The sequence below is a fragment of the Apiospora aurea genome (assembly GCF_038362705.1).
Source record: "Apiospora aurea strain CBS 24483 chromosome Unknown utg000006l_segment0_segment0, whole genome shotgun sequence".
In the NCBI taxonomy this organism is placed as follows: Eukaryota; Fungi; Ascomycota; class Sordariomycetes; order Amphisphaeriales; family Apiosporaceae; genus Apiospora; species Apiospora aurea.
Genome location: NW_027117393.1, coordinates 4,618,109 through 4,646,017, shown reverse-complemented (window position 1 = coordinate 4,646,017; position 27,909 = coordinate 4,618,109). Strand labels below are relative to the sequence as shown.

The following is a 27,909-nucleotide window of genomic DNA, read 5'->3' as shown; positions in this document are numbered from 1 at the left end:
CTACATTCATTCGAGGAGCATCATCTAAAAATGCACATTCGAGTTACACAACCATATTGGATTAAGGCCCGACCTTGCACCGAATTCGGACAACTTCTAGATACGAGCCTTCCACGCAGTTGGTTGAGTCAACGGTGAACACTTGATGTGCTGTGAATATGAACTCATCCAAAATGCATGTGCATACACAGCTGCAGCATCGTCCGGAGGGCTTGCTTTACTGCTCGCATGACTAATACAACCATTGGGCTCGTTGTACTCTTCGTTGAGGCATACAGCAGGCGTATCGTATCCTTTGATAGCATATCTATCTACATGTACTTCCCGTATCCGGTAGTCGACGGTGGTAAAGAGATCTCTTGTCGCTTGCATCGAAACAACTGCATAATCTACACAGCCTTACCGTACAAGATGCGCCGTGATACCCTTGTCCTCCGCGGGATCGCTGACTGGGGACAGGGGGAGGCGAATGTTCAAGCAGAGCAGGTAGGTCTACATACAGTAGGTGGCTTTCAACTCGACATGGATTCGCTTTTGCTACCCACGTGGCAGACGTGCTGCGGGCTGCGCCAAAGTCTCGTTTCGCGAGGAACCGCAATCGCTCCGACCGACAGGGAGAAATGTCTTGGACGCAGGCTGTCGCGTAGCACCGGCGTGAAAGAGAGGAAATGCGTTCGTCGCCTAACCCTCTCGCTCGGCGGCTTTCGGCGGGTGCGGGCTAGGCGCTGTCAAGGTGAGGCGCAGCAGCTGCTTGCAGTAGCTGTTCTCCAGTGAAAAAGCCCTCCCGTCGGTTGACTGGTCGATTGCGGGGAGGGGTTCGACGGTGGGCGGATGGCGTCTAGAATGGGCAAAATTGGGCTCAGCCACTGTAACATGGCATCTGCATGGACGGACGCGGACGGCTCGAACCTGCATGCATCGCGCCTTGAACCGACAGCGACAGGCGCGCCTCGGCTTTCAGCTCGTCGTATCCAGAGAGAGCGAGAGAGAGAAAAAAAGGGGGTCCCGGAATATCTTCGTCTATTCTTTTGTCTGTTGGGATCGAGAAACCAAGGGAGGAGGTGTTCTGGACTCGCAAAGATACTTCATGCCAACGGTTTGTTGAGCAAGCACTCTGTGGTAGTTGCCATGTCCACTTTCAACTCAGCCACAGAGACAGACACACGCGCGACCGCCTACTCACGGCTCGCATTGACGACAAGCCAAGTCGCACAACCATCGTGATCAGATACGAGGAAGGCCTCCGGCTTCGCATACTCGGTCTGCACCAGAGCCGATGGCAGCCTCTTTTCTTGGCGCATGGTGGATGGTGAAACTGTGGATTGCATTGCGGTGAAGCCAAGTAGTCGTAGAAGCAGCCAACAAGCACTTTCTGCACACAACCCAGGCTTGTACACGAGCCTCGTGTGCCAGCCGTTCGACCCGACCGACTCTCGTAAGTTGGACGATACAGCTTCACTTTCGAGATGCGAGATGTTATACATGTGCTGCTCAGGTGGAGAGCTGAAGAGGGTTCTTCGTGTGTATTGCGGAACATCCCTTGCAAGCGCCCCCTTTTCGCGGCGCAGTTCAGCTCAGCCCGTGTCATGACTCTTTCCTCTGTGTCTATTGGTTTTGCTGCATTGCTGTCATATAGTGCTCCGAGTCGGCGTGATCTGTCGTGTGCTGTATGGTTCAGTGCAAGTAGCGGTACCCTGGGTGTGGTCGACGAGTGTACAGCGAAGGGCCGTGGGTATGGTTGAGCCGGTCGATGCTGTATCGGTTTCTATTCGTGCAGCCTTCATGGCATACGTTCTTTCAGTAAGTGTCTTGATTGCTGCCTGCTGGAAGCCCTGGTGTCGCTGGTGCCAGGCGAGTCGGCTATCTGCAAGTTCTTATGCTGTTGACAACCGTCCAAACCCAACCTAGTACGCACCCCAGTCCAGTGTGGGAACCCATATCGCATTGTCATTTATGATGCCTTAGGTCGCGAGTAACGTATTCCAATCTTCAACGTACTGTAGTGGTTATATATGTAGTTCGGCCTCCAGACAGAAGGAAGACGTCCTGAAACCTAGGATCGAGGAGATGACTGAAGCAACTAAACACCAACCACAACATCCCTGATAGTATCCAGCTTTACACGTAGTTTAATCCAACTCAAAGTGCTTCCGGCAGGCTACATCCATACTGTAGACATTTGATACTTCCAATACGAAGGTGTTTGTATCGACAGGCAAAATAGATACCGACGCTCCGGCGCTGCCACCAAGTGAGTCGCCCATAATATCTCGGATCATGACCTGCCGCCAGTAATTCACGGCGAGGGTTCCGTGTCAAGTATATCATGGAGTGTGTTTTGGCAAATTTTTGATCGATCTCGGTAGGTGTTCTGGTCCTTCCCAACCATCATGTCGAATGCAATGGACTATTTCGAGATATACACATATACCAAGGGAACGAAACTGGATATGGCAGTGATACAGTAGAAATACTGCAAGACTAATAACACGTCTGCTATGATAAGACTTCTACAACAGTTCATCGAACAACATTGCCACGCGTGGAAAAACCAGGTTTACTCACGGTGTGAACATTTCATTGTCAGCAGAGGTTGGACATACTTGACGAGAGCTTTCTATATTCAGGGCACTCGTTGCATGTTGGGTATGGCCACACATACACACAATGTCTCTTCTAATGACGAGGACTAGTCGCAAACGAGATGGTTAATAATTTAACCACATGTCGAGGTAGTGGAATGAAATAGTATGCGAATGAATACACGACTAGTAACGGTGCAAGTTTCATCCGAGTTTTTTAATGTAGAAAAGAAGCAAGTTGCGGACACAAATATGTGAGAGTACAGTTATAGTGGCAGTCCGATGTCATGAGCTTGATGACATAGTTGCCATGTCGATATTTCATGTCTGGTTCTGGGTTTGGCACACAGGAGTGGGAAGCAGGTGTTTCCTGTATAGGCAACAACCAGACATGCGGTAAACTGAACATTTTGTTGCAAAGGTGGCATGAAGATTCTGTAGGATACGGGGTTGTGACCCGTTTACGTGATCTTATGACTTATGTTTCGGTGGTGAGTCAAAACCAGACTCGCTACCAGCATACTCAACCCAACCCGTGATTTTCCGCAACGGCCACCGAACATGATGTCATGTACGTAGTATCAGTACCAGCAGACAGAATTGCTAGCCAAGCATGGCATGTTGATATGCCATATATCGACATGGTTCACACAGGCATGGATATCATCAACCCACGAGTGCACCGGTTGGACAACATCGTCAACTGACAGAGGACTACCCAGCCGTGCATGAAATGCAAGGAGGTAAATAAGATAGAGAATATAGACGACGAGATGCTTACAAATTTAGTGTTATGGTGTAACTATCAGAACCTATTTTTCATGTGCTATGTATGGTAAATACCTCTTGGAGAATCACAACTTCACATTTCAAATGGCGAATTAAGACACCAAATTCGACATGTTCCATTCGCACCACACCAAGCCGCATGAACGCAACTCATAGAACCTCGGTATTAGTACAGTCCACACAAATGGCATCTCATTCACGGAAGAGATGCTTGGATGCCTGCCGGGATCGAGATGTTTGTAGGCTGCAGCCCATGCAAGTGCGATTCACCACAAACATCTCAGCACGCACCACGAAACCGAGCAACACCCAACATAAGATTTCCAAAAATTACATTCTCACTAGTTGGATCAAGTCACAGAACTAGGGAATAGTGACTCATCGCATATATTAATTCAATAGCCAAAATGGTCGGTTGTGTTATCAAGCGGCAAATCTCATGATGCGAGGCTGGGGCACAGCCTCGGCTACGTGCAGCCTCACGACACATCTCTACTTGGCAACGATAACACCACCCACCACGATGGTTCAGCAGCAAGCAATCCACAGGTGACTCACAACGTCCATCCAACCGAATTTGGGTCCGCTAAATGACTCATACTACTTGAACTCTAGGTAGACTTTTCTTATCATGTGGTGTATTCATCATCTACAGCATCGGGAAATGAGCCACATCGGGCAAGGCCATCTTACCGTATTGATACATGTGGCAGCCACACCTGCACAAGAAAACATGCTCGAAATCGTGCAACGCGCCAGACCAGCGCGTGTTGACCTACAAGTTTGGTTGCCTTCCGAGACAGAGACAGCAAGACGCGCCAGTTTACAAAATACAGAGTAGAAGACAGTACGATGCAGAGGGGAAAAGACGTTAAGTGTTTAGTTTGTTTGCTTATTTCTCAATGTTCCTGTCGGATTGATTATGCCTCGTCGGACAATCCTTATAGTAGAAACCCCCATTCCCTTATGGTACACTTCGTGTGATCAGAACACCCTTAAAAAATCAAGAACCCAAATCCCATGATTCGTCATGCCCAAGCCACTGTGCAGAAATAATTTGCGGCCATCGCAAGAAATGACTTTCGTAACAGACGTGAAACCAGAACACCTTCCAACAGTATGTGTGGACCCAACGCTTGCTTTGCTTTAACCACCGAAACCGTACAGGGTGCGGCCTTGACGCTTCAGGGCGTAGACGACATCGAGAGATGTGACGGTCTTGCGCTTGGCGTGCTCAGTGTAGGTGACGGCGTCACGGATGACACCCTCAAGGAAGGACTTCAGGACACCACGGGTCTCCTCGTAGATCACTGTAGTGGGGGGAAGACGCGTTAGACACACGGACTGATAGACACGAGAAGACGCGTTCTGCTAGGAGGGGAACTTACTGGCTGAGATACGCTTGACACCACCACGACGTGCGAGACGACGGATAGCGGGCTTCGTGATACCCTGGATGTTGTCGCGCAAGATCTTTCGGTGGCGCTTGGCACCGCCCTTTCCGAGACCCTTGCCGCCCTTGCCGCCTGTAGATAAGATGCGTCAGTACCGATGGTCAAGATGGATGGAGACCACTCGACAACGGCGGATGGCGATGACCTCGGGAAGAAGTCATCACCACCAGACCGGATGCGGCAGTAGTAGGAGGGGAGAGGTGGTACTCACGTCCAGTCATTATGAAGGTGGGAGTGGGTGAGAAAAAGAATGGGTGTTGTGTTGGGATTTGGGTGTGGGAGTAGAGAGTGCAATTAAGCGTCGGTTGCTGGAGTTGACGTTTGGGATATGGGAGAAGGAGATGTTGAAGCGTGGGGAAACGGCCAAGTTTAAATATGGACGGGATCAAGCGGCAGCTCCAAATCAGATCAGCCTGAGCCCGACAAGCCCCTCGAACGAGCCAGAGCGAGAAGCAGCCGGAGCCCCCCCTGCAAAGGAACAAATGGAACTGCAGATGTGTGTGGAGGGGGTGGGAAGTGGGCAGGGGGATGCGCTAAAAAAGTGCGTCAACTGCTGCTGTAGCGTGCGTAGTGCCTGAAGTGCAGTACGTACTGCGGCCCTGATGGATCATGGGGCCAATCAAAAATCAGACAGCCGACTTTAATTCTTCGGGGCCTGCCTGCAACTCGGAAGGTGGGGGTTCTGACCGACACCTGGAAAATGCGGAAAATGCATCTCAGGAAAACACCCCCGGCAGACGCGAGATCCACCCAGCTTTAGACAACACAGCACGGCATCAGCAGATTATTGAATTGTAGGTGAGCAACTTGAAGTCAACTGCAAATCGACATCTAATCCACCACCACCATGCACACCCCAATCCGGGCTAGCGCATACCCAGCCCGTCACGGAAGCCCCACTCCTACGCGGTCAGTCTGCTAGATTGATTGATTGCTTCCGTGACTGATCTCTCTGCATAGCGAAAACTCTCGCGTCTTCACCACCACACGCGTAACGCGTTGGGACAAGCTCACAGTCCACAGCCCAGCCTCTTGAGAACCACAGCCATCTTGTACCTTCCCCATAGTCACGTCTCCACCAGAAGTATTCATGTGAATCTGATGTTCGATGTTCTCCTGTCTTCCTGTAGATCCCGCTCGCGCACCCAGCCAATCACTTTCCGGGACGGGTATGCCGAAGCTGATTCTTGGACATGCTAGACGCGTTGTGCCTTACAGCTAGCTATTTTCATGCTCTCCACATGCCCTGCCTCTCTCCCGTGTGCAGCAGGTACGTACACGTAGAGTTGCACGTCTATCCCCGGATTCTTTGTTTGTGACTATCGAAGTGAAGCTTCCCGCAGCCTCGGAGAAAGGATGCTTCTACGTCAGGCAGAGAGTGGAAGAGATCCATGGCTCGCCGGAATCTTGCAGCCGGTGTTCGTGTTCACTACCTACTTACTGAGGCTTTCTGTTGCTTCCCACGTCATCCATGTCACTGAATATGTTCTCCGGTAGGTGTTTGGCATTGGCCATGCACGTGACGCCACTCGGAACTTGGAGAACCTGAATGAAAACATCGTAGTTGCCGTACCTAGGAACACAACTTGCAATACATCCAGTCTCGTAGCCAGTACGTAGTTAACTCCAGTAGCCATAATGGCATCATCAAATGCACCCTCATTACCTAGGTAGACATGCTGCTGCTGCCTTGTGTACATGGAGTGCACCTTGGCTGTTCGCCCTCGGATGCAGCAAGCAGCCAGCCATCAATCAATTCCGCCGATACGGCACTAAACCCAGATTCTGTGACCAAGGACGGGAAGTAAAAAGCTGGAGTCAGACTGCTTCGGCGAGTGGGGCCTGGGACTGGCGGATGCACCCAATCAGAAATTCGGCCATGTTTTTTTCGATGCCAAATGCCCACCTAACGCGCAGCGCATCTTTGACAACGAACCGCACCCCTGTCTGATCCCAGAAAATTGAGCAGTTCCATTAGGCGCGCAACTGACTTACAACCAGCACCGCAATTCTTTTTTCCCTACTACTGGGAGGCAACAAATCAGTCACCCACCCACACATTCCCAATTCGGCACTAGCGCGCATTATTTGCCAAACAACTGCATTCAACCAGATCAGATCAGCCACGCCCACCTGTGGCCATTTCAGATATTTAACCACCCCCCACCACTTACGTTCCTCCAACTCTTTTCCCTCATCCACACCACAATCCAATCCACACTCCCATCTCTCAACAGTCTCTCAGACTTCATCCATCTATTCCATCAACCACACACATCACCAACTTGACCATCCATCATCACAATGGCCCGCACCAAGCAGACCGCCCGTAAGTCCACTGGTGGCAAGGCTCCCCGTAAGCAGCTGGCTTCCAAGGCCGCTCGCAAGTCCGCCCCGTCAACCGGAGGTGTCAAGAAGCCTCACCGCTACAAGCCCGGTACCGTCGCTCTTCGTGAGATCCGTCGCTACCAGAAGTCGACTGAGCTCCTGATCCGCAAGCTCCCTTTCCAGCGTCTGGTAAGTCTTTGAATTCCCATCGTCACATTCCATCATCGCCATGGCGCGCCTGCCTTTCCCTCCACGGTCGCGGCACCTTCTTGCACGGAAAGTGCAATCGCGACGCGTCTTGGATCGTAATCAACGCGCGCCTTCCCAACCCCCCACCTTCTACAATCAATCAATACTAACATCTACTTCCTCTCCCAGGTTCGTGAGATTGCCCAGGACTTCAAGTCCGACCTCCGCTTCCAGTCCTCGGCCATCGGTGCTCTCCAGGAGTCCGTCGAGTCTTACCTCGTCTCCCTCTTCGAGGACACCAACCTGTGCGCCATTCACGCCAAGCGTGTCACCATCCAGTCGGTATGTTTCAATCCCATCCTACACCCTCTTCTTACCTCTGCAACACATTACTAACAACCATTACAGAAGGACATCCAGCTTGCCCGCCGCCTCCGCGGTGAGCGCAACTAAGCGCGACTCTCTTGGAGTCTTCTGGGGATAGATGCATAGTGGAGGATGAACACTTCATGATCTGCACAATGGGATGGTTTTGATGACAACGGTTTCTACAGGGCAAGGGTAATCATGGCGTTAGTGTTGCGTTGTTTTTGCACATTTGATGCTCGAGATGCGAGCCTTCTTCATGGATTGTATAACAGGGCAGATTCCTTACGAGGACTGCAACTCTGAACAATGGAATTGATACGAACTGAAACAAAAACCACCCGTCTTTACTTGCATTGCCTGTGACTTGCTTCTCTGAGTGGCGCGGTGATTTTTCTTGGCCATTCGGCCTTACCAAAAACCCCCATCACGTCAGCGACATGCCTTCCCAACGACCTCTTCGCATAATGCTGCCTGTGTTGGTGTCCGATTGTTGTCTTCGCGGGGTTGGTCTGGCCCTCTACCCTGGGTTTTTGCAACATCACTACGAATGTAAGGTTTGCGGTCAACATGGTTTGGACATGAGAATATGTAACCCAGTGGCCATCTCCGACACGATCGTGTGTTGGGATCTGCTTGAAGATCTCTGTAGGCATTGCTTTATCTTGGCCAAAGACCGCGACGTGGGACCAAGTCGATGGGTGCTAATACCAAATTGACTACGCTACGGCTACTTCATCTAGTTACAGGCATCATCATCCATCCATCCACCTTCTAGCCAGTTCTGCTCTGCCCTGCTCTGCTCTCCGTTTCAATGATCTAGAGCACCGACTTCCAGCGGCCCTCGCGCGGCCGCTCGAGCTGCATGAACTGCAGCACCTGGCCCATGTGGTCGACGCCCCAGAAGCCCTCGGTCTGGCCCTGGCGGTTGGTGCACAGCATCCACGGCAGGCCGAAGGCGCCGTCCGCGAAGGCCTTGTCGGTGTTCTCCTTGAGGGCCGCCTTGCCGACGGTGGCGGCGTCGGCGAGGGCTGTTTTGGGGATTGGGAATTAGTCGAGTAGGTCTTGATGTCTGCCTGGAGGGGGGTCTGGGAAGTTCGGGTCTCTCTCGTATTTGCCACCACCGTTCCTCTCGTGACAAGAGGGGCGGTGCTTTGATTCTGCCTGGTAGCAGAAGAGAGAGACGACAAAAAGAAAAGCGAGAAAGCGGCAAGAAAGAAAGAAAGAGACAAGAACTTACCCTTCTTAGCAGTCTCCTCCCCAAGCGCCTTGACCAGCAGCGGCCCAAAGACGTCCGGCTTCGCGATCTCGGCGTGGTCAGTCCACATGGCGGCGAAGAGCGTCTCGAGGCCGCAGACGAGCTTCTCCTGGTCCTTCTGGTCCTGCAGCGACAGGGCGCAGACGGCGCGCATCGTGTGCAGCGTGTTGGGCGGGAAGTTGGCGGGCGTGGTGTCGCTCATGGGCACGCCGAAGGCGCGGGCCCAGCGGAGGCGCTCTTGGCCGATCCATTTGTCCTTGTCTGTGGCGTGGGCGTTAGCGGATGGAGTATGGCTGTCGAGGAGGGTTTGAAGATGCAAGGGATGATGGATGAGTTGGGCTGGATGGATGGCATGGAATGCTTGCATGCAGGGTCGGAACATATGAGGGAGGACGATCTTGGTGTCGCTGGGCTGGGTGGTGTGGTACTGGTGATACTTACTCTTAATCTGGATAGGAGCCGTGTTGCCGCACTGTAGATATTTGTATCCAACCATTAATTCTCAGTTGCTGTCTTTCCTCGCCGGCTTCGTCATACTGGCCACCGCCGTCGCGGTTTGCCACGGGTGCCCAGGTGTAATGGTGCCACTTACAGCATGCATCAGTCCGCCGAGGAAGATGGGGATGTACTCTACTTTGACGCCCTTGAAGACGGGGTCATGCTGTAGCGGCAGCAAGCAAACATTCGTCAGTCAAGGACTAAAAGACGTGCTATTTAGGTATGCCACCGAGCAAACATATTTTGCTGGAGGGGGTTCATCTCCTCTTACCCTCAGAATGTGAAAGGCCTGGTATGCGAAGGGGCTGACCACATCGACATACAGCCGGATACTGGGCGCGGCGACCATGTTTGGTGGCTGGCTCGGCTTCGAGGGTTCCCAATCAATCAGGTCGATCAATCAATATATGCAGGCGTCCGCTCGAGAGCACAGAGATTGGCTGGTAACAGTAACACCCGTAAAGTAAATAATCTAATCGCAGTAGCACAGCAAAAGAGATAGGATATATATATATCTCACTTGTATCGCGACCGACTTATTTGTATTCAGTTCCAGTTCCAATCATCATGAACTGCTTTTTGCACTCCGGAAATGCTGACATAGCTCGAGCGCTCTGGGTTAACGGGCGTAAGCTCTACCTCGGCTTGTGGACCACATCACTAATCCAGAGACAATGTGGGGGTGGAACATCTGCCAGTCTCCAACATACCTGCCGAGCCGTCGTTTGCTTTCGGCACTTCGACCGAACGCTTCCGACTATGATTACTTACTTATCTCTTGCATGCTTCCGCAGACCCTTCGACGCATCGCATACCTGTTCAAGGCTGACACCGTACATCACACAGCAAGAGGCATGATAAAACTACTGATTGAATTGGAAAAGCTGCCATTCGACGGTGGTATCCATCGATCTATATACATCATCATCCCGACTCGTAACAAATTACAGTACCAAGACCCGGCAAGCTTAACGACAAAATGCGAACAAGCAGAAAATATTGCAGAATTCCTTTTTTCCCCTTTTGTGACGCCGCTTTCTAAAACAAGTCCCAACAGTTCACTCAAACCATCTGGTTCTTTCCGTTCTTGGCGTGCAGCCTCGTCAGCACGTCGAACGCGCCCGTGCCCACCTTGCTGAGCCGGCCCATGACGATGCGACTGCTGGGCGTCGTGAGATCGTCCCAGTCGCCGTCGAGAACGGCGTCCTTGAGGAAGGCCAGTGTCGTCTCGAAACTCATCTTGGTGAAGGGACTGACGTTGCCCCGCAGACCCATACGGTTGAACGGGGTGAAGGTACCGTTGCGCGTCATGTAGTCTCCGATCAGGTTCAGATGGCGGTTGTCGACACTGATACCGTGACCACCGAAAACGGCCGACAGTTCCTGGATGATACCGCTGCGCGCCGCCTCCACACCGTACACCCGCAGCACGGCCGCAATGTCGTTGGTCTGCGTCTTGTTGGGGTTGATCATGTGAGGGTACTTCTGCATCGCCACCAGGTTCACACCGTTTGTGTGAATCACCGGTCGCCGTTTTTCCTCGCCCGTGGTAGGGTCCTTGACAACCTCATCGGCCACATAGGTACAGTCACTGATGCCCTCGATCTGCTGGATCAGGGTCTTCTTGACCGCTGATTGCACAATGCTCAGCATGAGAATCTTGGGCATGTTGGCATCAAACTCCAGCGAGAATTCGCACCATCGGCCGCGCTTCTCATCGCACGAGAACTGCGAGATGGCTCCGAATCTTTCCTTGGCCCGTGCCTCACGGCTCCTGTTCAACTTTTGCCTGTCGACACCATCGGCTTCATCATCCTCGTCGTCCTCGCCTTCTGGCGGAGGGCTACCGCCAAAGCCTTCATCTTCCGGCAGGTCGTCCTCGTGGTCGTCCTCGCCGTCCTTCTCCATCCTTTGCTGGATGTTGTCGTCATCATCGTCATTGGGGCCATAGGAAATGGCCTCGGTTCGGTTTGCGCGTGACTTGGCATTAGTGGCATCATCATCGCCATCGTCGTCGTCATCGTCATCCTCGTCACGGGGCGCACGCTCGCCATCGGGCGCTACCATCTCGACATTACCAGACTTGACGCCAATCTCGGGAGCCGAAGCGGTGTCTCTGGCAGCTCGCGTCTTGATTTCCTTCTTGATGGACTTCTCCAGCAGCGACAAGAATTTACTCTCAACCACCCGGAGGACATCGCCGATCTTGATGCCATAGGTACTGGTGTACTCCTCCGACTTGAAGAACTGCAGCTTGATGTCGTAGATCTTGGCAAGGCGGTAGCCAATACCCTTGCCCACGCGCTCTTTCACGACGACCTTGTCGGTGACGTGAGAAAGCGGAAGCTTACTGATGGCCTTCGAGAAGCGAGTGATCTCTTCTTCAGAAAGCTCCTCGTTCACCATCAAGGTCATGGCGGGTGTGGAGATGTGGTCACTAGCAGTCATGAGAATTTCTCGGAGACGAGGAATACCCAGGGTGACGTTCTTGGCCGAATGTCCTGCCAAATGGAAAGTGTTGAGCGTCATCTGTGTCGACGGCTCACCAACAGACTGTCCAGCGACGATACCGACAGCCTCACCCGGTTCCACCAGCGAGTTGAGATACTTGGTGTGCAGCAGAATCTCAGCATACTTGCGGGCAATGAGCTCGGTAGATGCTGATTTATCACCCTTCTCCTTGAGGAGGCGATCCTCGTTGTTCTTGATGTATTCAGTGACCTGCTCGTAGAACTTCTCCGAGGTGGCGAACGCGTGGCGGTTGGGGTTCAACTCGGTCGAGATGGGGTCACGGGCAAGAGCGCTGTTCGCCTTGGCTTCTTTGACGGCCTTCTTCATGTACTTCTGCGCGTACTCCTTGGACGAGAAGATGTCCTGTTGCCAGCCTCTCTCGTCGATGGAAAGTTGCGCGACCTCGGATGCCCGGTTTCGAAGCAAAAAGCCAAAGTCGTGAAGGTACTTTTGCTTGGTGATGTCCAAACCGTCTTCTCCGTACAAGAACTGAATCATGGACCCATCGGCATCTCTGACCGAGGTATCGTAGGCCACCTTAAGGCCTTCCATACCCTTAATCAGACAGCGTTGCAGGTATCCAGATCTGGATGTCTTGACAGCGGTATCAATCAGACCTTCACGTCCAGCCATGTGATGGAAATAGTACTCTTGAGGTCGGATACCCGTCAAGAAACGGTTCACGATATAACCTCCAGCACGGACATTTGTCTCGAAAGGTCGGAAACAGGGCAAAGACTTTCCGCTCACCATGAGCGGTACTCTCCGGCCTTCTAGAACCTGTTGGCCAAGGTTGCAAGAGATAAGGTTGGCATTGACACCGCTACCCTTGGCTCCGGACGAAGTCATAGACTGCATTTGGTTTCTGGGGAAGGGCTTTTCAAGACCGTCCGGAAGACAGGCCGCGGTGACTGCACTCGAGACTTTAGCGTTTGAAGCGTTCATCATCGTATCGAGACCTTCCTGTTGACTATCGTCCCTCATGACGGCCTCTAGGCGCTCCAGAAGCAGAGGATCATCGTCGGTGATGTCTTCGTTCTCGTCCAGACTGACATATTTGGCAGCTGCCTTAAGACCGATACTCGAAGCAACAGACAATTTTTCCTTACGGTTCTTCTCTCCTTCGGGCGTAAGGCGCAAATCGTCCATACCGCAACTAAAGGCTCGCATAGCGAGGTACCGCGTGAGCAGCCTGCCCATGCAACTCAGGAGCTTCGCAGCAGTCTCAGGCCCCCATGTCTCGTGAATTGCGTGGATGAAACCTCCACCGCTGGGACCCAAGTGTGCCTTATCAAGAATACCGTGAATGAACTCTCCATCCTGGAATAAGACCTTGCCCTCCTCCGTCTTTGACCCCCAACGAGACGCAGGCAAAGATGTTTTACCAGTCATCCACAAGTCGCCGAAACCAATAGGCTTGATGTTCTTCAAAATGGTTGTAATGACTTGCTTTCCAGTCCATCGACGAACGGGCTTCATGATGGTGGGAGGAACCAGCTCGATCCTGTCAGATGTGATGTGCCCATGTTCCGGTCGAAGGGCACCGTAGACAAGCTGGTGATAGGCGCCTTGGTCCAAGAAGGTGTCCTTGTTGCAAAGAGCGACGGATACGGACAAATGATCCTGAATCAGACCTCGCAGGGGCTTTCCAGCCGTGTAAGAGAGATACTGGTGGTCGGTATCGGCGATCTGCATGGCTTCGGCCCTGGCCAGCTCGTTTTGGGGGAAATGCATGTTCATCTCGTCACCGTCGAAATCAGCGTTGTATGTGTTGCAGTTGGCGTAGTGCATGCGAAGAGTCTTCTCATTAGGGAGAACTCGCACGCGATGACCCATGATGGAAGGCTTGTGCAGTGTTGGCTGACGGTTCATCAGGACCACATCTCCGTTTCCAAGATGTCGGTGGACCTTCTTGCCCTTCTGGGTGTTCTCGTTGTGATTGCTGGGGGCAAGCAACTGGTTGGCTAATGCCACACGGTCCTCGGCCGACTTCTTCTTCAGGTTGATGATCTGGCCATTCTCGTTCTCGATGGCGGCTGCGCCTGGCCACTTGTCCGGACCATTGATGACGACCTGTTGCATCTCGCGGAAGTTGTGGCTTGTGACAGGTTCGGGATATGTCAACTTCCTGGCGAACACGGGCGGAACACCAATCTCGCTCGTTTCGATATTCGGATCCGGACTGATGACGGAACGAGCAGCGAAGTTCACTCGCTTACCCATCATGTTCTTTCGGAACAGACCTTCTTTCTTCTCGAGCTTCTGCTTGATTCCGTCGGCTTGTCGCTTGGCAGCTTGTCCCCGAACGGGGTTTCGGTCCTTGTCAATCATCGAGTTGACGGCGTCCTGAAGCGCAGCGCTGGCTTCGTGCAGTTCGCTGATATCCCTCTTCCGGCCTACTTCCTCTCCTGTGGAGTTGGCGGCCTTGTGGAGCTCGCCGAAGATCGTTGCGATTCTAGAGGAAGCGTTGAGGATAACCTTGTACAGGCCGTTCTGGTCAGACTCGGCGAGGCTGCCACCAGCTGCCATAGCTTCGGGTCTGAACTTGTTGGGAGGGACCAGGACTGTTTGGACGAAAAATGATTCTGCTGTGATAGGCTTCGACTGCATACTCTGAGGCTTTGAGTTGTAGAGCAGCGATATCATCTCATGCTCCTTCTCAAATAGCAGGTTCAATCTGGACAAGACCTCTATTGAGCCAACATAACGCTGTGCAGGCTCTTCCTTGGTTTTGGAGGCTTTTTGCGCGACGTCTGTCATGACAACATCGCCATTCTCGTCGAGTTCTTCCCCCTCGCCCTCATCGCTCGGCTCCACTTCCTCCTCTTCGTGCTCCGGCTCTTCTTCGCTGGACTGAACCTCGACATCGGCAATAGCTTCATCGGTGCTGCGTCGCTCCTTCTTCTTCTGAGTAGCAGCCTTTTGCCTGAGTGTAAGAGTCAAGGCGTCTTTCCTTCGGAAGTTGCCTTGGGACATCTTGGCAGCGTCCTTTTGCGACAGAGCCTTCTCAAAGATCTTGACAAACTGGTCCTTTCGGTAGCTTGGCGAGATACCCTTGCATGTCGCGCAGTTTCTGCCCTTGACCATATCTCGGAAGAATTCCTTGACGATTTCCCTGCGCATCTCTGCAGAACCCTCGTGCTTTCCTTTGCGAATTTCCGAAGTCGCGAACTTGTGCCGTCTCAAGGCATGTTCCGTATAGGCCTCGCGCATCTGGATGACCCTGTCAATGGACGCATTGTCCACATTCTCGTCGGCAGCCTCGTCGGCCATAGATGGAACGCCAGGGATGCCCGTGGTGTCGGAGGTGATCTTGTCCAGATAATGGGCTTCATTGAGGAGACCAAACTGCAACAAGCGTAGTTTGCAAGAGACGTTGGCAAGGTCTTCTTTCCTCATGCGAAAGCGGTAGCAGTAAGCGCATTGTGCTCGGAGTAGTCGCATAATCTGGTCGAGGAACACTGGGTGGTATACCGGAACCTGTACGAGTTACAGTCAGTTTGAAATATTCGCACTCCCTGATCACATAGTCTGTGAGAATTGGGATACATACTGGGAGGTCAATATGGCCGGAGTGGCCGGGACAGCTGGCAACGCCGAGGCCGCATGTAGAGCACTGGTGCTCGCCCCATGCTCCTAGAGCTGGGTCTTGGAGACCGCCCGGGAGAGGGTTACTCAGGTCATCGAAGCTTTCGGGGTTCTCAATGCGCTTGACTGAGATGGCTTTGATTTCGGCAGGAGTGAGGAAGTCGAAGTCGACACTCTCGATCCCCGACGTGATGGGCTGTGAGATATTCATGGTGGATGGTTGGGGGTGGTGTAGGAGAGCGGCTTGCTCGTTTAGGATTGGCCAAGATCTAGCAAACTGGCGACTACCGTTCACAAGAGTCAACAGGGGAGATAATATACTCTAGGCCTCAGCTTGGCCTAGAGCATTCAGTATTGCATGTCCCTCGGTAAGCCGGTGTAGCAGGACAGGAAAAGTGAGGATATCTCTGTTTTTCCTACAGCTTAAGTGGGGTGAAAGTTTCACTGTCTTGCTTCGGTTTGCTCTGCATTGAATTGACCGAGAGTGGCAGAAAAGCAGAGGCGCGACCTGCCGACAACTTTTTTAGCGGTGAAAAACGGCAGATAGCGGGGCGCTTTAGCGGCTCTTCACTTAGACTCACAGTAGACTCACGGTAGACTCACAGTGGGCCTCTCAGGCTCTATCCCTCCCTCTCTATCTTGCTCAAGTGCTGGAACTCAAATTCCCGTCTCAAATGAAGGAGGGCCACGTGACTTGGACAAAAGGTGCTGTCAGAACGCTCGCTCTAGCTCCACCCAAGGTCCAAGGCTCTACAGCGCAGTACAGCGGACTGACTTAGGTATCGTATCGGAATAGGCTAAGCCATTTGATTGATACCAACCATATCACGGCCTCTGCATTCCAACTTTTGCCGACTTGCATCGCCATCCCACCTGAATCGATTGTTAACCCGTCTAAACCCAACACACGACTGTCCTTCATCCGTTGTGGTCGCGGATTCTTACTTCTTGCGCCGGCCTTTGGTCTACAGTTGCTTTCGCCCATAGACGTCACAAAGGTGCCTGGCCAACCTTTATCCTCTCCTCACGTCTGCAACTCACTCCACCATGAATCGACACGGCTCACCTGGCCTTGGGCCAACACGCGATGCTGCGAACCGAGTACAGAAACCTGAGGGGCTTTCGGCAGCCGACAAGCTTGCCGCTCTCAAGGCCCGAGTCGCCGCCGCTGTCGGCTCCTCCAGTCAAGCAAAAGGCGGCTTATCAACACCCATACATCCTGTTCTAGCAGGCGTCGGCTCCTCCAGCCAGCCGAAAGGAGGCTTATCGACGCCCATACACCCAGTTCTGGCAGAGATGTCCGCGCCGCCGCAAAAGAACGTCGCCACGGGAGGACTCGCTGTTGGGCTCCATCCGGCCCTTGCTGACTTGGGCGCGCCTCCTAAACCGTTCAAGTCGAACCAATCCAAGAACTCGAAATACACACCCAAACCGAAGTCCACAGCTCCGGAACACAATCCGTATCTCGCCGATTCTTCCACTCTTCCAGCTACTGGCGCTAAGCCTCGCCAGTCACGGCAGCTGGTCTTCAATCAGAAGGGCAAGTACATCGCCCAGGCGAATGCCCTGCGGAGACAGGCGGCCTTGGAGGAGCTGAAGCGCAAGATCACCCAAACGACGAAGCGCATCGAAGACGATTCGGAAAAGAGCTTCCTCGTGGAAGCGCCGCCAGCAATAGAGTGGACAGACGAAGGACTGCTTTCAGGGCCTTCCTATGATTCCGAGTTCAAAATCGACACACCCGATTCCATTATTACAGCATATATTCAACATCCCGTGGCCATCGAACCGCCCCAGGACAAGAACATTCCAGAACCCAAGCCCATGTACCTGACACCAAAGGAACAGGCCAAGATGCGGAGACAGCGCCGAATGGCCGATCTCCGGGAGCTGCAGGCCAAGCAGAGATTAGGCCTTGTGGAGCCGGAGAAGCCCAAGGTGAAGATGAGCAACTTGATGAGAGTTCTTGGGCAGGAGGCTGTGTTGGATCCCTCTGCTGTGGAAGCTAAAGTTCGTAAAGAGGTTGCCGAGAGGCACGACGAGCATCTCCAGCGCAACGACGAGCGAAAGCTCACGAAAGAGCAACGCCACGAGAAGCTTGCCACGAACCAAGAAAAGGACGCCGCGCAAGGTCTTCATGTGTTGGTGTTCAAGATCACTACGCTGGTCAACGGCCAGCACCGGTTCAAGATTGGCCGAAACGCAGAACAGATGGCGTTGACGGGCGCCTGCGTGATGCACCCCAAACAAAGCCTGGTGATAGTGGAGGGCGGTTCGTACAGTATACGCAAGTACAAGCAGCTCATGCTGAACCGCATCGACTGGACGGAAAACGCCCCGTCCAGGGACAAGACGGCGGAAAAGACCGAGGCCATGCGCGAATGGCTCAAGGCCGAGGACGAGAAGGGCCTCAAAGACCTGGGGGCCAACAAGTGCGAGCTGGTGTTTGAGGGTGATATCCGAGAACGCGCCTTCGGCAAATGGGGCTCGAGAGTCATGGAGTCAGATACGGATGCCCGGGACTATCTTCAGCGATTCAAGTATCAAGAGTTCTGGAATGTGGCGAAGTCGATGGCCTAGAGTAGGTCGGTGATATATCATACCATCCGACCCCCTTATACCCATGTACTATTATCTCCATGCTGCCAGCTCCGATTCCCGATCGTCTTGAACCAGCCGAGTTTAGCTCTAATGGCATTGTGATGAATACAGACATCAGATTCAAGACCACCCGCGTTTTAACACAATGCGCCTTCTTTTGATGGTTGAAAGAGGAACTAATAGAACGACTATTATTCATGAACATGTTACATTCAATCCACGTATATGCGTGGACCAGCGAGGAGGCCGGTATACCTATATACAACGGACATCATGAAGATACTGCTGGCAGTTTGTTGTCAAAGGGAGCATTTCACGCCGCAGCTTGCACCTGAGCCGGCCCTGCTGCAGTGTTGTTGCTACTACTACTACTATTCGACATCATCTCGCCTTCGGCTCCCGCCTTGGCCTTCAGCTTCGCCTGCAGCGCAGCAAAGTGCGTCGACATAGCCTTGGCGTTAAACTGCTCCCCCTGTTACTAGGGGGTATTTCTTTAGCGGCCCTTGGATGAGTGCGTCTTTGCAGGGCTGGTTGAAGAATGCAATCGAGAACCGCTCGCCATAGTAGTCCCCTGGTTCGCCGCAAGGAGCCTTGACGCGGTGGAATGTCGATTTGAACCGGTCGTCGGACCACGACATCAACAGGTCGCCGATGTTGCACACGATGCTGCCCGGGACGAAGTTCACTCTCGACCATGCGGCATCCCCTAGAGCGTGTTCGGTCACCACTTCTCGCCCCGGGCAGATCTCTAGTCCGGACTGTCCTTCTTTTTGGAAGAGGAGGGTTAGGAAGCCCCAGTCCGCGTGCGCGCCGGCGCGGTGGTAGACTTGCCCCTTGCCATCACCGTCCCGCTGCCGTGGCGTCTCGAAGTAATGCAGCAGACGCATGACGCTCTGGCACGTCGGCTTGGACGCGTCGTGGTACTTGACGAAGTACTCATCATCCTCGAACCCCAGCCCGCGAGCCAGACAGACCATAAGCTGCTCCGAGACCTTCTGCACCCGGTGCATGAACCCCAAACACTGCTCCCGGAACCCGGGCAGGTGCTCGTCGCCCAACCAAAGCGAACCCCCGTTCGCGCCCATCATGTTCTCGCCGAACTGCAGCTGGTACGACTCCTTGCGGTCCGGCTCGCCCGTCGAGGGCCGCACCTGCGACTCCTTCTCCCAGCCCACGTTGCCCGGGTTCCAGGGCACCATGGCCTTGACGGCGTCGGGCAGGCGGAAGAAGCGCTCGGACAGCGCGAACATGGCGTCGACGTCGGCGGGGGCGAGGCCGTGGTCGACGATGGCGAAGAAGCCGACATTTTCGGCGGCGTCGCAGAGTTGCGACGTGATCTCGTCGGTGCGTTCGGCGAAGTTGGCTAGGGAGATCTTTGCGCGGGGGTGCCGGGGTCAGCATTTCTCTGGCTGGCGGACGTGGTTGGGGCAGATGATGATCAACTTCTTCTGATGTGGCCATGGCGTGGCATACACAGGGGTAGCATGCCGCTTGAGAGTGTGATGAACTTACCTGTGGGATCTCCCGGTCAACATACTTGGTAGAGTAAGCCATGCCAGCAATTGCAAGGACTATCGGGGAGGTGCAAGGGTGTCGGTACGGGGTGTATGCAAAAGGACGAGCTCAGCAGTTGGTATGAGACTCTTCTTTTTCTGGGTTGACTTGCATGTAGTACATTACAACCATCCCCATGGGTTTATGGTGCCAGCCTTTATCACCACTCCCATGCCATGCTACGTTTTGGCAAGTACGGTGAACGCCTATCTACAACATCAGTATCTTGACCCCGGACATCATCTGATGGGATCAAACTATGGAAGCCAAGTTCCGATGCAACGGCTGCGGCGATCAAAGCGGGGCACTATGCTCATGGCCTATGGTGCTCCATTATCTCCCTAATCGGGGTCGGGGATGGCCGCCTCGGTTCCACGGACGGCCCTGACTGGCCCAGGGGCTCTTGCCCCGGTTTAAGCCAAGTTCGTCAACATATGCAAGCCTGAAGTTTTTCAAATCGAAAGATCGCGGCATGCAACTAGCATCCTTATGAACTAGGGGTTGTTTTATATGTCTATCTATTTGCGCGTCATCCCATCTAACGTCTACACCGCAACACACCCCGTCACCCCCTGCGCCCTCCCACATCCCGGCGGACACGGCGCCGCCGGATCGAACTGCCACCCAAAATACGTGTCCGTCTCGTTGGCGAGCACGCCGCCGATGAGCCGGCTCGGGTAGGGCAGGTCGTAGGACTGGCGGAAGACGTCGGCCGAGGCGACGCGGATCTGGCCCCAGCCCCGGGCGATGAGCGTGTCGATGCTGGTGCCGTAGACGTACTCGCGGAAGCCGGCCCAGCGGATGGCCGAGGCGCACATGGGGCAGCTCTCGGCGTTGGTGTAGAGCGTGAGCGAGGGAAAGGCGGCGAGGGCGGCGGCGGGGGAGAGCTTGTAGGGGCCCTGGGGGGTCGGTGAGGATGCTGGTGCAGTTGTCGATGGCTGCTATCTCACCTGTGTCGTCGTGTAGGGCTTGGATGAGTATTCCATACATGACTCAAACATGATTTCAGGCGTTTACGTGCCGTGTAGAGTGGGATTGCCCGTTTGTCGGTTTGAGTTGGCTCCCGTGCATACAAGTTGGCCTAGTCCATTGTTGTCCGTGTGGTTGACGATAACAGAGCCGAACGCAGCGAATGGGCATGGCGCATTAAGAGCCAAGTTGGCCTGCCTCATCCAGTATGCCCTTGTAGTATAAGGAACACCATTGATCAAGAGTGTCGGGTCCAGCATAGGGAACTGATGGTCTCGCCGCGGAAGGGGATGCTCGTGGCACAGCACCCCAGGGAATATAGGAGCCAGTAGCAAGTAAAATCTGGCAAGCATATTGACTCTACAACTGCATATATCTGGCGGTCGAGAGTTCTCTGTTTATATCAGTGACGGAGCTACTTGCTTGCCGTTATGTAGACCAGCCCAAATGGAAATGGGATGGCTGGGATGTCTATCGTCTATCGATCATCCTAGCCCTGAACCGGTGGCCGCCAATACCGATTGTCGATGGCGGTCACTGCCGCAGATATCAAGAACCGAGTGAACAAGCGACGGCAATCTTGTTCGTCAGGGTATCAAAAGCCGTTGACGTCGGTCCTGCAGGTGATGGTTGTACTCGCTATCAACCCCACACTTCGGCTGATAACCCGACAGACGGAGGTGGCCGATACTGAATCATCTCGAAACCTAATAGAAGCTCTGCACTATAAACATGTTCTTCTCGTCTCATAATAAAGTAGAAGGGATATATTTATTCATAGGGAGCAGTCCATAATAAATACGATACTACAGTAATCTGTCCATTACCAATTGCCAACCAACATTGTCTGCACCGGTACATCATGTCGCCTCATGCTATTACACAGCCTGGACCAGGCTTCACCCTCACTCAGATGAAGAAGTCGCCAGAGGAGAAACACGATTTTGGTGCTGTAGTTGAGGGCCTGGATCTGAACAATATCTCGGGTGAGCACACGAGACTGGCTAGCACTAACAAGGCTCTCGTCTAATACATGTGATAACCCTTTTCGAAGATGCCGATGTAAAGGCCCTGGCTGACGCGATATGGATCCACAAGGTGGTTGTTGTCAAGGGTCAGAAGGACCTCGCACCGATCAAACAGGTAAGAATCTAACTGCGCCCCCCTTGTGTATTCAGTTTCCCCGGCATCTCGAAGCGAACACGAAGAATGAGCAAGTAATCTACCCTGATGGCCGTGACTAATACCTAGTTCATAGTGGGAGTTAGTCACGAGATTCGATCCAGAGGCGCCACAAGTGCACTCACACGGGGACATCAAGGCTTTCAATGACAAAGGAGGCGTGCTATCGGTAAGCTGAAGACCCTGTGGGAATTGAGGGATCCTCCCCCGCGGGCGCCCCGTAATGAGTCATAGTAAGGAGTTGAGCAGCTGACAAGTATGATGTGAACAATGACTAGGCAAAAGAGAAGTCGTAGGCATCCCCGGCGCCGAGAACCTCCGCCTAGTCGGCAAGGGCTACCAGGGCGCGGACCACTACGGCATCAAGGACAAGACGATCCACAAGGCGCTGTCGCACGACTTCCACGCCCAGGAGCTGCCCGAGGCCGAGTTCGCGGCCGGCTTCACGCGCTTCCAGCGCTGGCACATAGACGCGCCCCTGTACGGGCGGGACCCGGCCTGGTTCACGACGCTGCGGTGCTGCCGCCGGCCCCGCGCGGACCGCGGGCCCGTGACGATCCGCTGGGACGACGGCTCCGGGCTCGAGATGAAGTCGGAGCCCGGCCTTACGGCGTTCTTCAGCAACGTCCAGACGTACGACCTGATGACGCCTGAGGAACAGCGGATGGCGGACCATTCCTGGGTCGAGTACACACCGCACCCCTATATGTGGATCGCCAACTGCCACGGCCGACCCAACGGGCTAGGCCTCGAGACGGAGGGCCGCGAGAAGACACTGGAGGAGCTGGGCGACTTCGACCCGGCGGCCATCAAGCGGTACCCTATGGTCTGGATGAACCCCGTCACAGGCGAGAAGGCGTTCCAGGTGCACGGCATCTGCGCGCGGAAGCTCTTCGTCCGATCGTCGCCGGACGAGGAAGCCCGCGTCATTGACGACGTGACTGAGATCCGGGCGTTCCTGAAACCGATCCAGGAGAGGGTGCTGAGGCCCGAGTACATCCTGCTGCCGAGCCTCGAGGAGGGCGATATCGTCATGTGGGCCAACTGGCAGATGTTCCATACGGCAGTCGACTATCCCATCTCGTTCGGGCCGCGGACGATGCACCAGGCAAACATAGGGGCAAGTATTGGACCGAAAGGTCCCGTGTCAATTCCAGCGGTGTCTTGATTGGAAGGGAACTTCCAGAAAGAACGAGCTGTCTCAGAACAAATTTGCGATTAAGGTTTCCCCCCCAAATCTTACGGGCGGCAAACTGGTAATTGAAGTCGACAATCGCATATACGATGCTTTGGTCTATGGCAAACTCCGAGGACTGTATGTTCACTCCTAATCTCGCAAGCTGTAGCAAGTACGTAGCGTAATCCAATGTATAGTGTTTATTCTAACCTAATAGACGCCGGAAACACCAGCGTGTAAAGTACCTAGTAAAGTAGACTACCCCCGCGGCCTGGTCTCTATGTACCCTTGCCAATCCTTCCCCTTATCCACCAGCAAGCCATCACGACCTGATGCCCAATCTTCTCCTGAGTCTCCCGCGCATGCTCCAACCCCGCCCCTCCTCAGCCCTCCCGGCAGCGCAAGCCAAACTAACAGCAAAAATGCCAACACCGCCAAGATAATCGGCTGCAGCACCCAGACCCCCCTGACTCGACGCAATCGCCCCGACCACAAACCCGGGGCACCACCTCGGGCTGCAGCCGCAGTTTCTTTCGGCCTTCTCAGGGTCTTGGTCCGTTGAAGGTCTGCCATTCAGCGGGGAACGCGGCGACGAAGAAGCCATCGGGCTAGTGTTGGAACCCATAACGAGATGGCGAAAGAACTTCAGCTCCCAAAGATAGAAGGGGAACAATATCTCGAGAACTGTGTATCCGAGCAAAAGTCTTCGTCTATACGCTCATTGAACCAACCAACGGCTCTAAAGACAATCCCGGGAGGTGTTACTCAAACGTTCCTGATCATTTGTAGAGACCTAACGACGTCCGGGTCGGAGTCCACATCGGAGCCCATATCGGAGCGTCTGGCTGCTCCAAGCTGCCGCGCCCAGACAAGGTTCGGGAGTTTGCTTGCGCCATTCCATTCTCCGCACCTGTTGTATCCGATGAAAGGGAGGGAGTGCTGTTGTTGCAATTGCCGTATTATAATGCTTGCCAGAAGGTGTTTCCGGTACATACGACCATATCCTGCTGAATACTAGGGATCCCGTCCGCTCTCCCATATATAAGCAGCAGAGAGCCGAATTAGTACTAGGGTCGGTGACGACCTGGGAATCCTCGGTGTTGTATGTTTTTCTCTCTCTTTTAGCCTTTTTGCCCTCCAAGTCGGGCTGCCAGTTGGCTGGTCGCATCGACATTTTGTTGCCACGTCGTATGTAGTTTTGTCACTTCGTAGAAGAACCTGGTAATATGTTCTGGTCTTTTTTTATCTACACAGGGAATAGGTCCGTTGGCCGACGTATCGTTGAAATGTTACCGAAACACTTGCGAATCAGCGACTCGGGGACTAGAGACAAGCCGAGATACAACCTGGGAGTTTATCACAAATAGCGAGCAGTTATCTCCTGATTGGAAAGACATGAGATGGGTTAGTTGTTGGATTAAATATAAAAGTAAGATGATTTCCCAAATTGGATAGACACATAGACACATATCTCATTATCCAATAATCGTTCATGCCCTAGTAGTAGTAGTAGTAGTCGGTATTTGTCCCCCCTTCCCTTTCCAAAAAAGGGCTGTGGCCGTGTTAAGTGATATAATAATAATAAAAGAATGGAAATAATGCTGTTGTGGTGACATGATATTCGTAAAGTTGTTGGTCAATCAGATCCCCTCACCAGACGCCTTACAATGATGACCTCAGATCGTGAAAAACAAGACAAGCAGCTTCGGCCCCCTCTCTCTAAGAGTGGCCATGTGTCATAACCAAGAAGCAAACAAGCAGGAAGAGTAAAAACGCCACCGTCCTGTGACAAGAAACCATAGACCATCTTTCTCCAAACAGTATGTATGTGCCCACCCCTTTAGTCGTCAAGGGTTCTTCCTAAATCAAAAAGTCCAAAGTCGTCAAGTATGCCCTTTGTACACCGCAAAATCCAAGATGCGTATATGTCCATATACGGAGCGAACGTAGACTGTGTGTTGGTTGAGCGAATGGCTGTCTCCGGCCGTTAGCTCCAACGTCTGGGTCGCGTACCTCGGTCAAGTACCAGCTGTCCAGCGTTGTGGCACGTTTGGGGTTCGGAAGGGCTTTCTTCAGGCCACTCCACCGAGCCATGGCGACCAACACGTAGCAACAGGTAGTCGGTCGCATCGGCGCGGCTAATGTTCTGTTCGTGCAACTGCATAATCCTGAAGTTGTTGTAGCTTGAGCATACCAAAGCTCAGGCTTCACAACCCCAACCGCATTGCCCTCCCCCCTAACCAGATCATCTGGCGTAAGGGCGGTTCATGAGAGCAATCTCGCGGGCGATGTCGGCCCACTCTAGCTCCCTCTTGACTCCAAAGTCTCCCTCGCCCTCCTCGGCGACGCGCCTCGTGTGCATCAGTTCTTCCCACTTGAGAAGCTCATAGGCAAACCGAAGATGGGGTTGAATGATGACGTTCAGTCTTCGCGCGCGGACGAAGCAGTACGCCCGTGGGAGCGACATGTCCAGTTCCCGCATGACTTCCGCTATACAGATCGTCGCGCTTCGGCTTACGCCAACACGGCAGTGAACCAGCGTGGCTGTACCCTTACTCCGCCCGCGTTCTATAATGCCATATGGTCAGCCGTGAAAAGCAAAAAAAGGGGAGAGGAAAGAAGAAGGAAAAGAAAGCAGAGTGGGAACTTACCAATAAATTCTAAGCAACTCTCAAACTCATCGGTCAAAGGATCAATGCCGTTATCCTGGACTCCCTGGATAACCATGACGTTTTCAGGTCCCCATTCTTCCAGCTCGCCATCCCTCCACATGGCCGTCTCCCCTACGCTGAGGATCTGTCCAATGCCTATGGCCCTCAACAGGTCTGGGTTGTTGGCGTGACCGAGGTTGCCGAGATACATATAGTCAAGCACGCGACTCGGGAAGGACCCGTCTAGGCTGGCCATCCACTTGGGCTCGTCCTGGATCAGGGTGGTGATTTCCGAGAGGCTCTTGTCCTGACAGAGCGGCGACTCGCGTAGGAGCCGCGGCGCAATCGAAGTAAGCAAGGCAACGTCTGTGGGATAAGCAAAGAAGTTGCGTTTCATGGTAGTATGCAGGTTGAGCCAGGCGTCGGGCACGGCACGGCCTGTGCTGTAGCTGAAGTAGGCAATGCCCAGCAAGGAGGACTCGGTATATCCGTCAGCACAGTGCAAGAGAACCTTTCGCGGCAGGATTGTTCGGGTTTCTGAGCCTCCGTCCATGTCCATGTCTCCGTCATAATCGGATTTTGGGGGCAAGGTTCCATGCGAAAGATGCCAAATCCACTTGCATGTCTCGAGGATGCCATCTGCTTCGGCGTGGGACCAGGTGGGAGGCAGGATACTCCCAGACGAGGGGAAGTCTAGATAGGGGTGTTTGACGTCCTCGTCAGGCCCTTCGGCTATGGCCTTCAGGGCGCCTGGGTTCAAGCGCCCGAGGTCATTACACTCTATCAAGATGTCGAACTGCTGCTCCTCGTCGCTGGCAGGCTCTGGCGTGGGGCCCAACCACACGTTGTGGGATATCTCGGATGCCTTGGTCATTGCATACATCTCGGCCCTTTCCTGGTGGAAAAAGTCTACGACATTGCCAGTCAAATGGCCTTCCGAGTCTATCGATACGATCTCGCTGTGCTTCAACTCGAAGGTTTTGAAAGACGCCGGGCAGATGAAGGTATTGTAGACGGGGAGGTCGTGGCCTTGATCCAGGTGCTTCTTTCGCCATTTCGCCTGGGCCGAGGCCAGTTCCCAGCCGACCTTTCGCACCACGGCCGCGTCTTCGCCATATACCACAACATCGGCCGTCATGGCCGCCTTTGCGGACTGAATCTGGAAGTTCCTGACCGAGAAGCCATCCTTCGGGTCCACGTCTAGAAATTCGCCTTCAGCGCTTGGCTGTAGTAACTCTGATGGCGCAATGGCACCCTTGAGGCGCGAGGCACCGAGGTCGCCATCGGCTTTGACAATAGTAAGCCCCCTCAAGCAGCAAGGCGTTCTTCTGAGCGCCCTCTTGCGCGCGATGAAGAAGGCCTGCTGGATGTGGTTGTTGGGATGCAGCCCGTGCAGCCACGGAAAGACCAGAGACGGGTCCGGAAGGGGCTGTCGGGAGATATAATCTAGGGCGGCGGCGACCTCGGCGGCATTGATCTTGTATATGGACAGAGGGCCCGACTCGATGTGGGTATACTTGTCGGGTGGATGGAGCAGAGAGAGCTGTCGGCACTCGTCTTCGCGGGCGGGCGAAGGTGGAGGAGTGTTAGGCTCTTGCACGGGAGCCGGGCCAGTAGGACAGACGGGTATGTGCTTGTTGGGTACCGGAGTCACTGCGTTTTGCTGTTGTTGTTGCTGCTGCTGCTGCGTATTAATCGTGTCGATGGTTATGGGCGACTGCAATGTGACGATGCCCGATGATGACCGGTGGGGCGCTATGGGTCTGGGGAGCGCAATGGTCGCCATGCTCTCTGGCATTTATGGAGTGTTTGGAGTTGCGGGCGCCAGCCAGACCGGGGAGGGGTGGGTTGAAGCGGGAGGAAGAGCGAAGAAGAAAAGCAATGGTCTCGTCTTCTCCTTCTTTCAAACTGCTCTTTTGCTCTCTCAATTGCCAAAATAAAAATGAACAAGTTCCTCGGATTCCCTTTCAGAAACCGGCAGAGGGCAGGATGATGCAGGTTAAGACGTAGTCAACATGCGACTCTGGGGGCGGGACTGCCCAACTTAATTAGCCGCTTGCCTCTTCCTTCACGAGACCGGCCAAGCTGGGCCAATTGGGGTCGGGCCTAGATAGCGGGGTCGATCCAAGACAGGAGCCGATTACAGTCATGCGAACCAAAGCTCTTAGCAACATTCGATAATCGTCCAAGGCAGGTAGTGGCAGTTGCAAGT

General features: G+C 53.7%; 10 protein-coding genes across 10 annotated transcripts; 3 read left to right on the top strand and 7 right to left on the bottom strand.

Moving 5' to 3' along the window:
- Window positions 1-681: 681 nt before the first annotated feature.
- Window positions 682-1,301, bottom strand: PG986_010033 (uncharacterized protein; the record flags this gene model as incomplete). Its single annotated transcript, XM_066846255.1, has 2 exons — window positions 682-838; window positions 1,180-1,301. 2 exons carry the CDS (start codon window positions 1,299-1,301, stop codon window positions 682-684), a joined length of 279 nt encoding a protein of 92 aa, XP_066698653.1.
- A 3,216-nt stretch (window positions 1,302-4,517) lies between these two features.
- Window positions 4,518-5,046, bottom strand: PG986_010032 (Histone H4; the record flags this gene model as incomplete). Its single annotated transcript, XM_066846254.1, has 3 exons — window positions 4,518-4,681; window positions 4,760-4,897; window positions 5,037-5,046. 3 exons carry the CDS (start codon window positions 5,044-5,046, stop codon window positions 4,518-4,520), a joined length of 312 nt encoding a protein of 103 aa, XP_066698652.1.
- Window positions 5,047-7,100: 2,054 nt separating this feature from the next.
- Window positions 7,101-7,795, top strand: PG986_010031 (histone-fold-containing protein; the record flags this gene model as incomplete). The annotated part of the gene is made up of 3 exons (XM_066846253.1): window positions 7,101-7,342; window positions 7,532-7,684; window positions 7,751-7,795. The coding sequence occupies exons 1-3, from the start codon at window positions 7,130-7,132 to the stop codon at window positions 7,793-7,795; spliced, it is 411 nt and encodes a 136-aa protein (XP_066698651.1). The 5' UTR covers window positions 7,101-7,129.
- Window positions 7,796-8,527: 732 nt separating this feature from the next.
- PG986_010030 (2-hydroxychromene-2-carboxylate isomerase) lies at window positions 8,528-9,813 on the bottom strand (the record flags this gene model as incomplete). Its single annotated transcript, XM_066846252.1, has 5 exons — window positions 8,528-8,739; window positions 8,949-9,227; window positions 9,408-9,438; window positions 9,559-9,627; window positions 9,736-9,813. The coding sequence occupies 5 exons, from the start codon at window positions 9,811-9,813 to the stop codon at window positions 8,528-8,530; spliced, it is 669 nt and encodes a 222-aa protein (XP_066698650.1).
- Window positions 9,814-10,526: 713 nt separating this feature from the next.
- On the bottom strand, window positions 10,527-15,774 carry PG986_010029 (uncharacterized protein; the record flags this gene model as incomplete). The annotated part of the gene is made up of 2 exons (XM_066846251.1): window positions 10,527-15,455; window positions 15,529-15,774. 2 exons carry the CDS (start codon window positions 15,772-15,774, stop codon window positions 10,527-10,529), a joined length of 5,175 nt encoding a protein of 1,724 aa, XP_066698649.1.
- Window positions 15,775-16,610: 836 nt separating this feature from the next.
- On the top strand, window positions 16,611-18,143 carry PG986_010028 (U4/U6 small nuclear ribonucleoprotein PRP3; the record flags this gene model as incomplete). The annotated part of the gene is made up of 1 exon (XM_066846250.1): window positions 16,611-18,143. One exon carries the CDS (start codon window positions 16,611-16,613, stop codon window positions 18,141-18,143), a length of 1,533 nt encoding a protein of 510 aa, XP_066698648.1.
- A 479-nt stretch (window positions 18,144-18,622) lies between these two features.
- PG986_010027 (uncharacterized protein) lies at window positions 18,623-19,718 on the bottom strand (the record flags this gene model as incomplete). Its single annotated transcript, XM_066846249.1, has 2 exons — window positions 18,623-19,537; window positions 19,677-19,718. 2 exons carry the CDS (start codon window positions 19,716-19,718, stop codon window positions 18,623-18,625), a joined length of 957 nt encoding a protein of 318 aa, XP_066698647.1.
- A 545-nt stretch (window positions 19,719-20,263) lies between these two features.
- PG986_010026 (FCY1p) lies at window positions 20,264-20,719 on the bottom strand (the record flags this gene model as incomplete). Its single annotated transcript, XM_066846248.1, has 2 exons — window positions 20,264-20,617; window positions 20,669-20,719. The coding sequence occupies 2 exons, from the start codon at window positions 20,717-20,719 to the stop codon at window positions 20,264-20,266; spliced, it is 405 nt and encodes a 134-aa protein (XP_066698646.1).
- An 830-nt stretch (window positions 20,720-21,549) lies between these two features.
- Window positions 21,550-23,037, top strand: PG986_010025 (uncharacterized protein; the record flags this gene model as incomplete). The annotated part of the gene is made up of 4 exons (XM_066846247.1): window positions 21,550-21,673; window positions 21,742-21,830; window positions 21,946-22,038; window positions 22,183-23,037. 4 exons carry the CDS (start codon window positions 21,550-21,552, stop codon window positions 23,035-23,037), a joined length of 1,161 nt encoding a protein of 386 aa, XP_066698645.1.
- Window positions 23,038-25,291: 2,254 nt separating this feature from the next.
- Window positions 25,292-27,483, bottom strand: PG986_010024 (pps1 dual specificty phosphatase; the record flags this gene model as incomplete). The annotated part of the gene is made up of 2 exons (XM_066846246.1): window positions 25,292-25,614; window positions 25,698-27,483. The coding sequence occupies 2 exons, from the start codon at window positions 27,481-27,483 to the stop codon at window positions 25,292-25,294; spliced, it is 2,109 nt and encodes a 702-aa protein (XP_066698644.1).
- Between the last annotated feature and the right edge of the window lie 426 nt (window positions 27,484-27,909).